General features: G+C 45.9%; 2 protein-coding genes across 2 annotated transcripts; both read left to right on the top strand.

Moving 5' to 3' along the window:
- The first annotated feature begins 6 nt into the window (after positions 1–6).
- On the top strand, positions 7–7,433 carry ZBTB26 (zinc finger and BTB domain containing 26). The gene is made up of 2 exons (XM_042052510.1): positions 7–79; positions 1,953–7,433. The coding sequence occupies exon 2, from the start codon at positions 1,963–1,965 to the stop codon at positions 3,277–3,279; it is 1,317 nt and encodes a 438-aa protein (XP_041908444.1). The 5' UTR covers positions 7–79; positions 1,953–1,962; the 3' UTR covers positions 3,280–7,433.
- A 150-nt stretch (positions 7,434–7,583) lies between these two features.
- On the top strand, positions 7,584–10,698 carry ZBTB6 (zinc finger and BTB domain containing 6). The gene has a single exon (XM_042052606.1). The coding sequence runs from the start codon at positions 7,678–7,680 to the stop codon at positions 8,959–8,961; it is 1,284 nt and encodes a 427-aa protein (XP_041908540.1). The 5' UTR covers positions 7,584–7,677; the 3' UTR covers positions 8,962–10,698.
- Positions 10,699–11,598: the final 900 nt, after the last annotated feature.

Genomic DNA, 11,598 nt, shown 5'->3' with positions numbered 1-11,598 from the left:
CTCCTCCCCTCTCTAGGTCCGTAGCCGGAGGCAGGAGCGGCCGCGGGTGCCAGCACGGGGACGCGGCCCGAAGCTACAGGTACCTGCCCCTTCCCTCCCGCGGGGCCGGGCCTGGCGCGGATAGCGGCTTTCCCCGCTCTCGCAAAGGGCATCGCGTTTACGTTGTTTTGGGAAGCTGCGCAGTCTCCCGGCTGAGCTGTGCGGGAATATCCTTTTCCCGGACCCCGGAAAGTAGATGTGAGGAGCCGGTGCCATCCGCGGTCGGTAAAGGCCGAGGAAGCACGTGCTTCCAGCGGGGAGCCATGCACGCCCGACGGGAGCTTCCTTGGTCTGCCACCCTCCCGAGATAGAGGGTTTGGGGTTCATTTGATGCTCTTTTGTAGATCAGTAGTAGTGGAAACTGAATGTGTGCCAAAGCAAGTCACAACTTTTCGATCTGCAGTTTCTTATGATATGGCTCTTGTAATCTGCCAGAGATAGGCTGAATGGCTGGAGTAGCTGTGGTTAACAGCACAGTATAACCATAGCATGGGTGCTTTAACTGCATTCATATTGTATGAATTCCCAAGGTGGAAAAAACAGACTCGCAACTGGGCTTCCCTCATCACTTTCCAGAGAAAACACAAGAAGAAATAGTTTCATAACGCCTAAAATACACTGAAGATATACCAGGATGATCTATTGCTGTCATTTATATTTGCCAAAGGCTGTCGCATCTTAAAATTAAACTTTCAGCCCTAGAAATGGGGGTGAGTCAGGCAGCACTGATGGTGACTGAGGGACTGGTGGCTGTGCTTTCTGCAGATTTAGCAGAACCGGTTTTACTGCAGAATGATGCTCCCCCTGCTTCCAAACTTTCCACGGTCCCTGGTTTTTGAAGGCTTCTGAAATCCTTCCCTAATTTTTGCATGCCATACATTGGAAGATATGCTTGATGGGTGTGATCAGTGAGGAAGTCGTGTCTCCAAATGCTGTCTGAGCTGCAAACTGAAAACCCCTGATTATTGACTGATGCTTCCAAAAATATTCTTTGAACGGTTGTCTTGTGTGTTTATTCATTTCACTGGGCACGATGCCATCCCTGTGTGTACACCCAGCTGACACTTCATGCCCCAAGAGAGCAGTATCTGCTTTTATCTATAAACTTCAAAACTTCCTTTCTAGCTTTATGTGGTGTTTGTAATAGTTGAGAGGTGTAAGTTTTGCTTTGTTTTGTAATTTTATCTAACCAAATCTTGCATCATTTAGTCTCCTGTTATTTCTTCACTTCCTGCAATCCCAGTGCTCTGGCAGGATTGTGTGAACAGTGGTTCGTCCAGAATCAGTGTAGTCTTACAAATTCTTAAAGCAACTGTTGAAAGACAAAAGAACAGTACTTGGTTTATGGAAGATCCACTGTTCTTCATTCCAAGTACTAACAAAACAAGAACAAACTTCCTAGAGAAGTGATCTTCCAAAGAAAAAGGCAAGAAGTGAGGCTTCCTTTATTCCCCAGGCATTCAAACCAGGGAGCCTAGTGGAGTCCATTCTGAAGATTTTTTCTGTAATCTTAGGAAAAGCCTAAACAACCCACAGCAAAGCAACTCCTGCAGAAAAACTTGAAAGACAATCTAATGTGTTAAACCCAGTGCTGCAAAACCCAAAGCTTGCTAAAAATACACAGTTTCCCTTTACATCCTAACTCTTTAGGATATTGCTTCAGGAGAATTTCTGTCATAGCATCTCTACTTTATATTCAGGCTTCGTTAAATTAAAAAAAAGTTAAAGGTATTGTAAGGTGAGATGTAAACTTGATTTTGTTTTTATTTGTAATGGACTTCAACGTGTATGTAGGATAAAACATAACAGCTGATAAACACCCACTTTATATTATTACTTTAAACCTTTCTAACCTGCCTTTTAGAATCAAAAAGTTCTCATAGTTTGTTTTTTTTTCTGCTGCTTTTCCTTAGGTGTGCCAAAATGTCAGAAAGATCAGATATTCTTCATTTCAAGTTTGACAACTATGGCGATTCAATGTTACAGAAAATGAACAAACTGAGGGAAGAAAACAAATTTTGTGATGTCGTGATCCATATAGATGATGTTGAAGTTCATGGGCATAAAATTGTCTTTGCTGCTGGCTCTCCTTTTTTAAGAGATCAGTTCTTACTGAACGACTCCAGAGATGTAAAAATCTCTATCCTGCAAAGTTCGGAAGTGGGGAGGCAGCTGCTCCTCTCCTGCTACAGTGGCACTCTGGAGTTCCCTGAAATGGAGCTGGTGAACTACCTGACTGCTGCGAGCTTTCTGCAGATGAGCCACATTGTGGAACGGTGCACCCAGGCCCTGTGGAAGTTCATCAAACCCAAGCAGCCACTGGAGAGCAAAGAGTGCGAACAGCAAAGTGACTCTTCTGAGCTGAAGGAGCATCAGGGAGATGACGACTCTCTGCAGCAAGACTCGCCTTGTATTCAGCCTTCAGAAGACAGCATGGACATGGAGGATAGTGACATTCAGATCATCAAGGTGGAGTCCATCGGGGAGGTAACAGAAGTTAGGAATAAGAAGGATCAGAACCAGTTTATTTCGTCTGAACAAAGTGCACTGCATTCGTCAGAGCCTCAACACTTTCTTATCAACTCCACTGTTGAGAACAGAGCAAGTGAAATAGAGCAAAACCACCTGCACAACTATGCCCTTTCATATGCTGGCAGCGATAACATCATTCTGGCCTCTAAAGATATGTTTGGGCCTAACAACCGAGGGATAGACAAAGGCCTCCAGTGGCACCATCAGTGTCCAAAGTGCACAAGAGTATTTCGGCATCTGGAAAACTATGCTAACCACTTAAAGATGCATAAACTCTTTATGTGTCTGCTCTGTGGCAAGACGTTCACTCAGAAGGGCAATCTCCACCGGCACATGAGAGTGCATGCAGGCATCAAACCATTCCAATGTAAGATCTGTGGGAAAACGTTCTCTCAGAAATGTTCCTTACAGGACCACCTCAACCTGCACAGTGGGGACAAGCCCCATAAGTGTAACTACTGTGACATGGTCTTTGCGCATAAGCCTGTTCTGAGGAAACACCTTAAACAGCTGCATGGTAAAAATAGCTTTGACAATGCCAATGAAAGAAATGTGCAAGACATAACGGTGGACTTTGATTCATTCACATGTAGCGCTGCTACAGACAGTAAAGTCTGTCAGCAGGCTGATGCCAGCCAGGTACTGGATGCAGGGAAGCTGCCTCAGGCTGTGCTCAGTTTAAGAAACGATAGTACCTGCGTCAATTAAGCAATTAAAACCTGCCCTGTGTAGGGATTGTGACTGAGAGGAGCAAAGCGCTGGTTTGGCTTCTTCCCTAAACTAGTGGTGTGTCCCAAAAGGCTATAGATGGTTGGATTGCAAAACCTGGCAGGTCTTCAGCCATCACTCTTAGTCTTACTCGATATTTTCTGTGAATAGCAATCCTCCTTCAGGTTTCTGTCTGTGTCTCTACTGTGGATTAAGGGGTTAATTGTTTCATTTCTCTCTGATTAGGAGACTCAAGACTAACACCTTTTGAAAGACTGTTGCTGTGGGCTGCAAGTAAACCATCTGCTGTACAGTTAGAGGCCTCTCTGTGTCTGGGCAGATGGAGGAAAGCAAAGAGGACAAGTGTGTGAGATAACCTGATTTTTTTTTAAAAAGCACTGGATAACTGAAAACACTCCATATACTTAAATTTAAACTTACCTCTTAAAATTACCTTTCTCTGATCTTACCCCTAGACTCCTGAAGTTGAAATGAAGTATTTTTGTGTCACTTTTTTGCCCTGCCCTTTCTAAACTTATTTCAAGAAACTTCTGCTGCCAATCAATGCTCTCTTAAAAACTCTCAGGGTTTTTAACCTCAACATGCATTATGAAAAGATGAAACCCTAAATGATTTGGCAGGGTTAGCTGATCATTGCATAGAGCTGTTCAAACTGAGGATAAATTGCAGCTCTGGAATGTGAGAAGCTGGTGCCTGGAGTGCAAATAAGACCTGTATACCTGGCATACCTGGGATTTTTAAAGGGCACTTACCAGTGCATGTACTGAGACAAGCTAAACACTTCAAAGCTAAAAATTATCCTCTATCTTCCGTAAGTTTTGAATCAAAAACCACAACAGCTGTTGGGTTTAGAGCAAAGCTGGAATGGAGAAATACTGCTTTTTGACACTGTGAAAAGAATATTTTTAAAGCTGCAATGTATAACAACTCCATGATTTTTTTTTTTTTTGCCTTTTTCCTCCTTAGTTCTTTTATGTCTCTCCTTGATGTCTAACAAGGGCCACATGTCACTTAACTTTAAACAAAAATACCTGCTATAAGAACTTAACATAAAGTTTTTTGATTTCTTGAACTTTTTTGAAGTGACCATTAGTGTTTTACAGATGCTAGGATGAGGTATAGGTAGCACAATTTCTATAGGTTAATATATCAGCTATTGACTGTACTCAGCAATACCTCTTGTATACCGCCTTAAACATCAAATGTAGCGGGAATGGCATGTTTATTGGGATTCTGGGATTATACCATATTGCTTCTCGAAAGTGCTGTGGAATTATCCGCATCCCACTGAGGCTGAAAGAAGCTTAATTTATCTGAGGCACACCATTCCCAGTAGACCAGCACTCTTAGTACTGAAGTGTAGCATAGACTAATAATCAAACGGCTGATGCTCAGCAGAGAACTGCTGTTGGCGTTTGGAGTAAGGATTTCTTCCAATGCAACTCTTTTCCACAAGGTTTGCCGTGAGGCTGAGATTATGCTTCCTACCTAAACGTAGTACTGTTGGTGTGTTTGAATGAGGGGTGGGGGTGAAAGGCTGCTATTGTATGGTTAAAAATGTTAAACAGGTATGACCAAAGGTGTGTTAGAACAACAAGTGTTGTGTATGTCATTATCAAAAGTTGGTCTTGCTCTTCAGTTCTGTGTGTGTAGAAGTCAGGATTTCCTCACGCAGACATTACACTGATGGATGTTAAAACACGTTAATGTTGCAGAATGCTTTCAGAAATCCACATACTTTGAAGTAGAAAAGGAAGGTGATTCTGTGAATCCGTTTTTGCAATTGAGTTCTTGAACTACTGTACTTGACTGTTACATGAACTCTTACATGGACAGCTATGAAGTAAGCAATGGAAATTACATCAGGGCATTGATCTTTCAAGTTGTAGCAAATATATTTAGGCCTAAAGTCTAACTGTCTGAAACTTTTTAAAATTATTGTTCAGGTTCCTGGGGTAGAAGATAGGTTCGCATGGGAAGAACTGTTTTTCCTCTTGAAGCCACCCTCTTACAGAGTTGTTTTGAACTAAATTTGACCGTGACAGTTGCATCTGACACTTGCATTCTGTCTTCAGGCAGAACCTTCTGTATTGTTCGAACATTTTGATAATCTATTTTTCACTAAATGGAAATAAGTTATAGCGGTATGTCAAGATGAAGATAGACGTGGAGAACAAGAGCTTGCAGAGCCAGGTCGACGTGCTGTAAGGTACTAGTGAACAATCCAAGGCAATATGAATATGGACACGAAAAAGAAAATGGTCTTCTGCCACAGAAAGGAATAAAACTGCACAAATGCTAGAAAACATGGCAGCAAAATGGACAGTATTGAAAGTTTTGTCTATCTGGAAAGTTTTGGTTTTTTTGGAATTATGAAGCTGTAATGTTACTGTAAGGAGAATACAGCTTGTTGAAGTAGCTGTGGGTGACTTGAAGCTGATATGAAGAGACAAGGGGTTTCCTAAGAAACAAAAAAAATTATTTGGTCAAGATACTTAGGTGTTGAGTCCACCCTGTGCTGTGGTGATTTGGACGTCTGCGAAGGCCAAGACTGCTGGGCTGTTCAGTTAAAGGCTGGTGTGGTCGTTTGGTGAGAGCACGGCACAAAGAAATAGGAAAAAGCAGAAATGCAGAAGACTTTCTTCACTGAAAATGGACATGTCTGTTGGATGAAAAGTGACTTCTACTGATGTCTGTGCTTTTGGCCTGGCAAAAGGGTGCAGACGAAAAGATTTATGCAGGAGATGGCTGCGTGACTCCAGAAACACTGGAGCTCTAAGGGCAATACGCCGATGCAAAGTGCACTGGTGGTAGAGTTCATCTAAAATTTGCCCCTATATGGAAAGACAAGTGAAGAGTATAGAAGAGGTATTAGAAAAGCAAAATCTGGCTAATGCTGCTTCTCTGAATTACAGATTAAAATGGAGTGAGAATTATGATAAATGGAATATGCAGAGGCAGCTCGATTATAGAATAAGATGAACTTAATTGTCCATGTATGTGAAATGTTGTCTTCATTGCAATGTCCCGAGTAGTGAAAGATTAGATCCATTGGTTGTTGCTACTGATGCTGCATATTCAGATGAGGACTATGGCATTATCATAATCTGTGTGTTACTGTGTAGAATACCATTTGCTGGTAAGTGGATAGTCTCACAACTTAATGTGCTGTACAACTTCCTGCATATCCTAAAAATAACTGAAGTCTATTACAAAAGTATTTTAATAACTCCTCAATATATTAGGATTTTTTTTTTATGTTGGCATTTTATTTATTTATATTGTATAGAAGAAGGAATTCTTAGAATTTAGGTTTGCCAGAGGTTTGGGCTCACCACTTCTCTGAGTGATGGTAGCTTGTGTGGCACGTGTTCCTGCAGCACATGCTCCAGCTGCACAGCCTGCTGCATAGATCAGGGCTGAGTCTTTCCTCAATTTATTTTTCTTTTAGAAGACATACTTTGCAAGTTAGTAACTGATAAATTTGAAGTGTCAGTCTTTTTCTCCCGTAGATTTTTGGCAAAACTTAGCTGCCGCTGAACTTCCGTTGAAATAATGTAGAAATTAATTGTGTGGGGCTGATTTGGTTTTGGAGTCATTGGGAGGAATAAAAGTGAGGAGGGAGAATCAAAATGTGATACAAACTGAAACTGTTGAGAGAATTCTAAAGTCACGTTAAATGTTAATTTTTAAAAACAAAGAGGGGGACATAGTGGTGCCTCCCGACTTGGTAAGGGGTGAGAAGGCAGGACGGACGCTTTTCCTTTGAGATTGTATAATCGATGGACTGAGCATTAGCTACCTCTTCACTGACTGGGCAAAAGTCTTACACTACGTGTGATAACCAAAGCAGGCGGGTCGGCGGCTGCCGGGCGATGTCCCGTGGCCGTGAAGAAGCCAGCAGCTCGTCCCGGTGGCGTTCGGGGCGGCGGTTCGCCGTTCCCCCGGCGAGTCCCGGCTGATGGCGAGGAGGAGCCCCGGTAGCCGCTCCCCGGGATGCCTTACGGGGGCGGACACGTCGCTACCTCTACCGAACGGTGGGCGAGGCGCGCCCCGGTGCCGGTGCGGTTTCCCTCAGCGGCAGCCGCTGTAGCAGTGCCAAGTCTTTTAATAAACGTGCTGCTAACTCTGTCTGCCGCCGCCTCTCATTTCCACCGCGGTCACGGCGCACCGGGGGCAGGCGGGCGGAAGGGGCGGGCGGGGAAGCGGTTCCGGGGCGCTGCGGCACGAGCGGCACGGGCTGCGGGGAGCGGCCGGGGAGCGGGGCGGAGCGGGAGCGCGGCCGGCGGCCCGGGAGCCCCGGGACAGCGGGTCCTGCCGGCGGCGGGGGTGGGCTGCGCCCGGCGAGACGCTCCGGCGGTGCCCGCGGGTCCCGCCATGGCGGCGGACTCGGAGGTGCTGCACTTCCAGTTCGAGCAGCAGGGCGATGCCGTGCTGCAAAAGATGAACCTCCTGCGGCAGCAGAACCTCTTCTGCGACGTGTCCATCTACATCAACGACACGGAGTTCCAGGGGCACAAGGTGATCTTCGCCGCCTGCTCCACCTTCATGCGGGATCAGTTCCTGCTCAACCAGTCCAGGCAGGTGCGGATCACCATCCTGCAGAGCGCCGAGGTGGGCAGGAAGCTGTTGCTGTCCTGCTACACGGGCGCGCTGGAAGTCAAGAAGAAGGAGCTGTTGAAGTACCTGACGGCCGCGAGTTACCTGCAGATGGTTCACATTGTGGAGAAGTGCACCGAGGCTTTGTCCAAGTACTTGGAGATCGACGCTTCCATGGAGAGCGGTGCCCAGGCTGCTGAGGGGTGCCACTCCTCGGATGCTGAACTGAGGAGCGGGGACGAGGTGTTAGATAAAGATTGCGAAATAATTGAGATCTCTGAAGACAGCCCAGAGAATGAAGAATACCCCGTGAAACAGGAGGATGGGGATGGCCCACACCCTGCAGCACAGAGCTTGGTGTCGGAAAGGAAGGACACAAAATCCCCAGAAATATCAACAGTGGAAATCGGGTATAAGGATGATGAAATCTGTGTCTTCAGAATGGATTCCATGAGCGTTGCGAATGTAGAAAATGATCATTTTCCTCAGCCTTGCACTTCCTCTAAAACAAATTTATATTTCCCAGAAACCCAGCACTCCTTGATAAACTCTACAGTTGAAAGCAGGAATACAGAAATGTCAGGAAATCACTTTCAGACTTTTGTCGGTGACAATCCGGAAGGAACTTCTAGTGGGGTGAACGGGTTCCAGAGCCTGGAGGATTCTGGCAGCTCATGGCGGCACCAGTGTCCAAAGTGTCCGAGGGGCTTTCTGCACCTCGAGAACTATCTCAGACATTTGAAAATGCACAAACTCTTCCTGTGTTTGCAGTGCGGCAAAACATTTACGCAAAAAAAGAATCTCAACAGGCACATCCGGGGGCACATGGGGATCCGGCCCTTCCAGTGCATGGTGTGCTTGAAGACCTTCACTGCCAAGAGCACGCTCCAGGATCACCTCAACATCCACAGCGGGGACAGGCCCTACAAGTGCCACTGCTGTGACATGGACTTTAAACACAAGTCTGCTCTTAAAAAGCATTTGACTTCTGTTCATGGAAGGAACAGCAGCGAAAAGCCAAACCTGAACACTATTACGAAAGTTAAAATAGACTATGATTGATAGCTGGGCAATTGTGGAGTCAGACTCCACAAAAAGCTCCTGGCTAGTGAAATTCTAGATGCAATTCCAGTTCCAGATCCCCATGTAATGGAGAGAAGCACAAACAGGTGGCTGGTGATCCAAGACAGGCCTTGGAGCAGGAAACCTGCCTGCTCCGTTAAGGTTGCTATTGCTGTCAGTGAAAAAAGGTGTTTCCTAGTTGAAAGTAAACTGCAAAATACGGGAAATTATTTCATGCTTCTATTATACTGAGCATGTCCTGATCCCCCAATGATGTTTTATATTCCTTGTTTCAAGAGCAGGCACTGCTGACATTCAGACTATTACTGATACTGCAATAAACTGAAGCCTGAGCCATGGTGTTGGTGAAAACAGCTGAGGGATGGGGGTGTTTGTATTTATTCAGTGAGTCAGTTGTTCCCATCCAGTTTCTGGATCATTCATGGTGAAATCACCTCCTTCTTCCTTGCCCAAACTTCACTAGATCTTCCAACAGAAAGAAGGTGTGTTTTCATACTCAAGTCTGTGATGTTTTAAGGACACACAACAAATGAAAACTAATCAAGGAAGCTTTCAAATTGCCTCTGACAGAGAATTGGTAAAAGAGAAAGAAACAAGCAGTATTGCCTTGCAGTTTATTTGTAACTGGATAGTCCCATGAAAAGGACTTGCTTTTAGTTTTATCAAGTTCTGAATTTTTATAAACTTCTTTCTTCTAATAGTGGGATTTTTTTCTGTCATACCAGTGTATTTGATAAGTTTAGTTCTGTTTGTTGCATCATAACATTTGCCTTCATTTTTTTACAGATCTTAGCTATATGCACTCGTGAAATTCATCTGTGTGCTGTTGGGTAATCACAGTTTCAATGCTAATTTTGAAAAACAGGCATTTCTGTCTGACTAGCAATGGCTTAGACATAGAGGTCTCATACTCTGATTCTGTGACACGGTAACACAGTAATGATGTGTGATTGCAGAAGTGTGTTTGTGCTTTGTCAAAGGTCATTTTAGTTTCATCACGAGCATCGAGAGCCCTGTGATGCAGAGTCTGTGTCTTTGGCTGGTACATGTTTCTTCCACTTAATGTGATATGAATAAAGAGTCATTTCAGTTGTTAATATGTGATAATAGTACTTACAATTAGCAAAAAGCAGTAGTTCTTACTCTGTCTGTATCACACTTTCCTTCAAGTTTCAGAAGTGCTGTTCCAAGTTCTTGCTCTGAGTCCAGAAGTCTGGCCCAAATGCTTCAGAATCTGGCTGGCTCTAAAATCCAAGACAATAGTTTTTATTGTCAGTTCACTTTCCTTCCCTGTGTCTGTGAGTGCGTCAGCCCATTTGGGGTTTTATTGATCAGCTAGGTTAGGGGTTGGGTGTGTACAATGTCTACCGTGCACTTTCCTGTTACTACTTGTTACAGGCATGGTCAGGTGTATGTGTGGGTATTTCCCTCATGAGCACTTCCCTGTGTGCCAAAGGGGAAACAGGCTGATCTTTTGAAGTGTATCTTCTGTGGGAGCAGGTTCCAAGCTATTTTGGTCATGCATGTAAACATGAGAGGGAGTTGTGTTGTGTGACAGGCCACCAGCATGTTCTGTTTGGTGGCTGCAGTGTCTCAGTAAGCTTTGTGAACAAACCCTGGTCTTGTGCACATGTTCACATTAGAGGTGTTTCCTCTCCCCTGTCCGTACATGTAACCATGTCCTGTCATAACACAATAAACGAAATGCAAATAAGGCATTGTGTCAGATATATATCTCGTTTTTTCTGATCACAGTTAATAATTCCTTATTATGCATACCTTAACAGTTAGTATTTTGGCTTGCAAGCCAAACCAACAAGATGCTGTAAACAAAACACGGTGTTCCAGTGGCGGTCATTTAGTAACGCGTTTTTCTGTCCTTCAGACGGCTCTGTCTGACCCACTTGTGCCATGAATTCTTTCCCCGCAGGAGTCACAGCCCTGCACCGCCGTGACCTTGGCTAGGGCTGTGTTATCTCTGCGTGACCGGAGAAGCGGGTGCAGCTGCCGGGTGTTGCTCCAGGGGCTGCCGTGGTGGGGCAGCAGCGCCAGCGCTCCCCTCACCTCGCTGGGCCCCGCCGGCCTGAGGCGGCTCCGGGACAACAGACGTGCGCCAGAGCGCGCCTCCAGTCCTCTCTTCCTCCTCACCGCCAGCAGTAATAAAGACATCAATTGCAATACAGAACAACAGTAAATAATCGACACTAGCGACGAAAGTTATCAGTTAAAATTTAAAAGGACAATAAATAATCGACGCCAGAGGGCAACGCTGCGCACCGAGGAACCGCTGAGGCGGCTCTGACCGAAGCGCGCCACAAGAGGGCGATGCCGGCGCCGGCCGCCACTCTGTCACGTCGTCTCTATGACCCCCGCTTCCCCCTGGCGGCGGGGCCCGTGCGACGGGCGCATCTGTACCGCCGTCTCTATGGTAACTCCCTCCCTCCCTCCGCGCGGTCACGTGCGGCGGGCGGCGCGCGGGTCTCGCGAGAGCGGCGTCGCGGGGCGTGGCGGCGGTGCCGCTGTCAGCGCGATGAGGCGGCGCCGCCGGGGCTCCCGCCGCTGCCTCCGCCGGGCCGCGCGCCCGCCCCATGGCGCGTGAGGCCGGCACCGCCCGAC

The sequence above is a fragment of the Corvus kubaryi genome, unplaced genomic scaffold (genome assembly GCF_017639235.1).
Source record: "Corvus kubaryi isolate FWS band 111438036 unplaced genomic scaffold, C.kubaryi_AGA036_p1.0 78, whole genome shotgun sequence".
Lineage (NCBI taxonomy): Eukaryota > Metazoa > Chordata > Aves > Passeriformes > Corvidae > Corvus > Corvus kubaryi.
The sequence above is the reverse complement of the archived record's forward strand: the minus strand, read 5'-3'. Positions and strand labels throughout refer to the sequence as shown.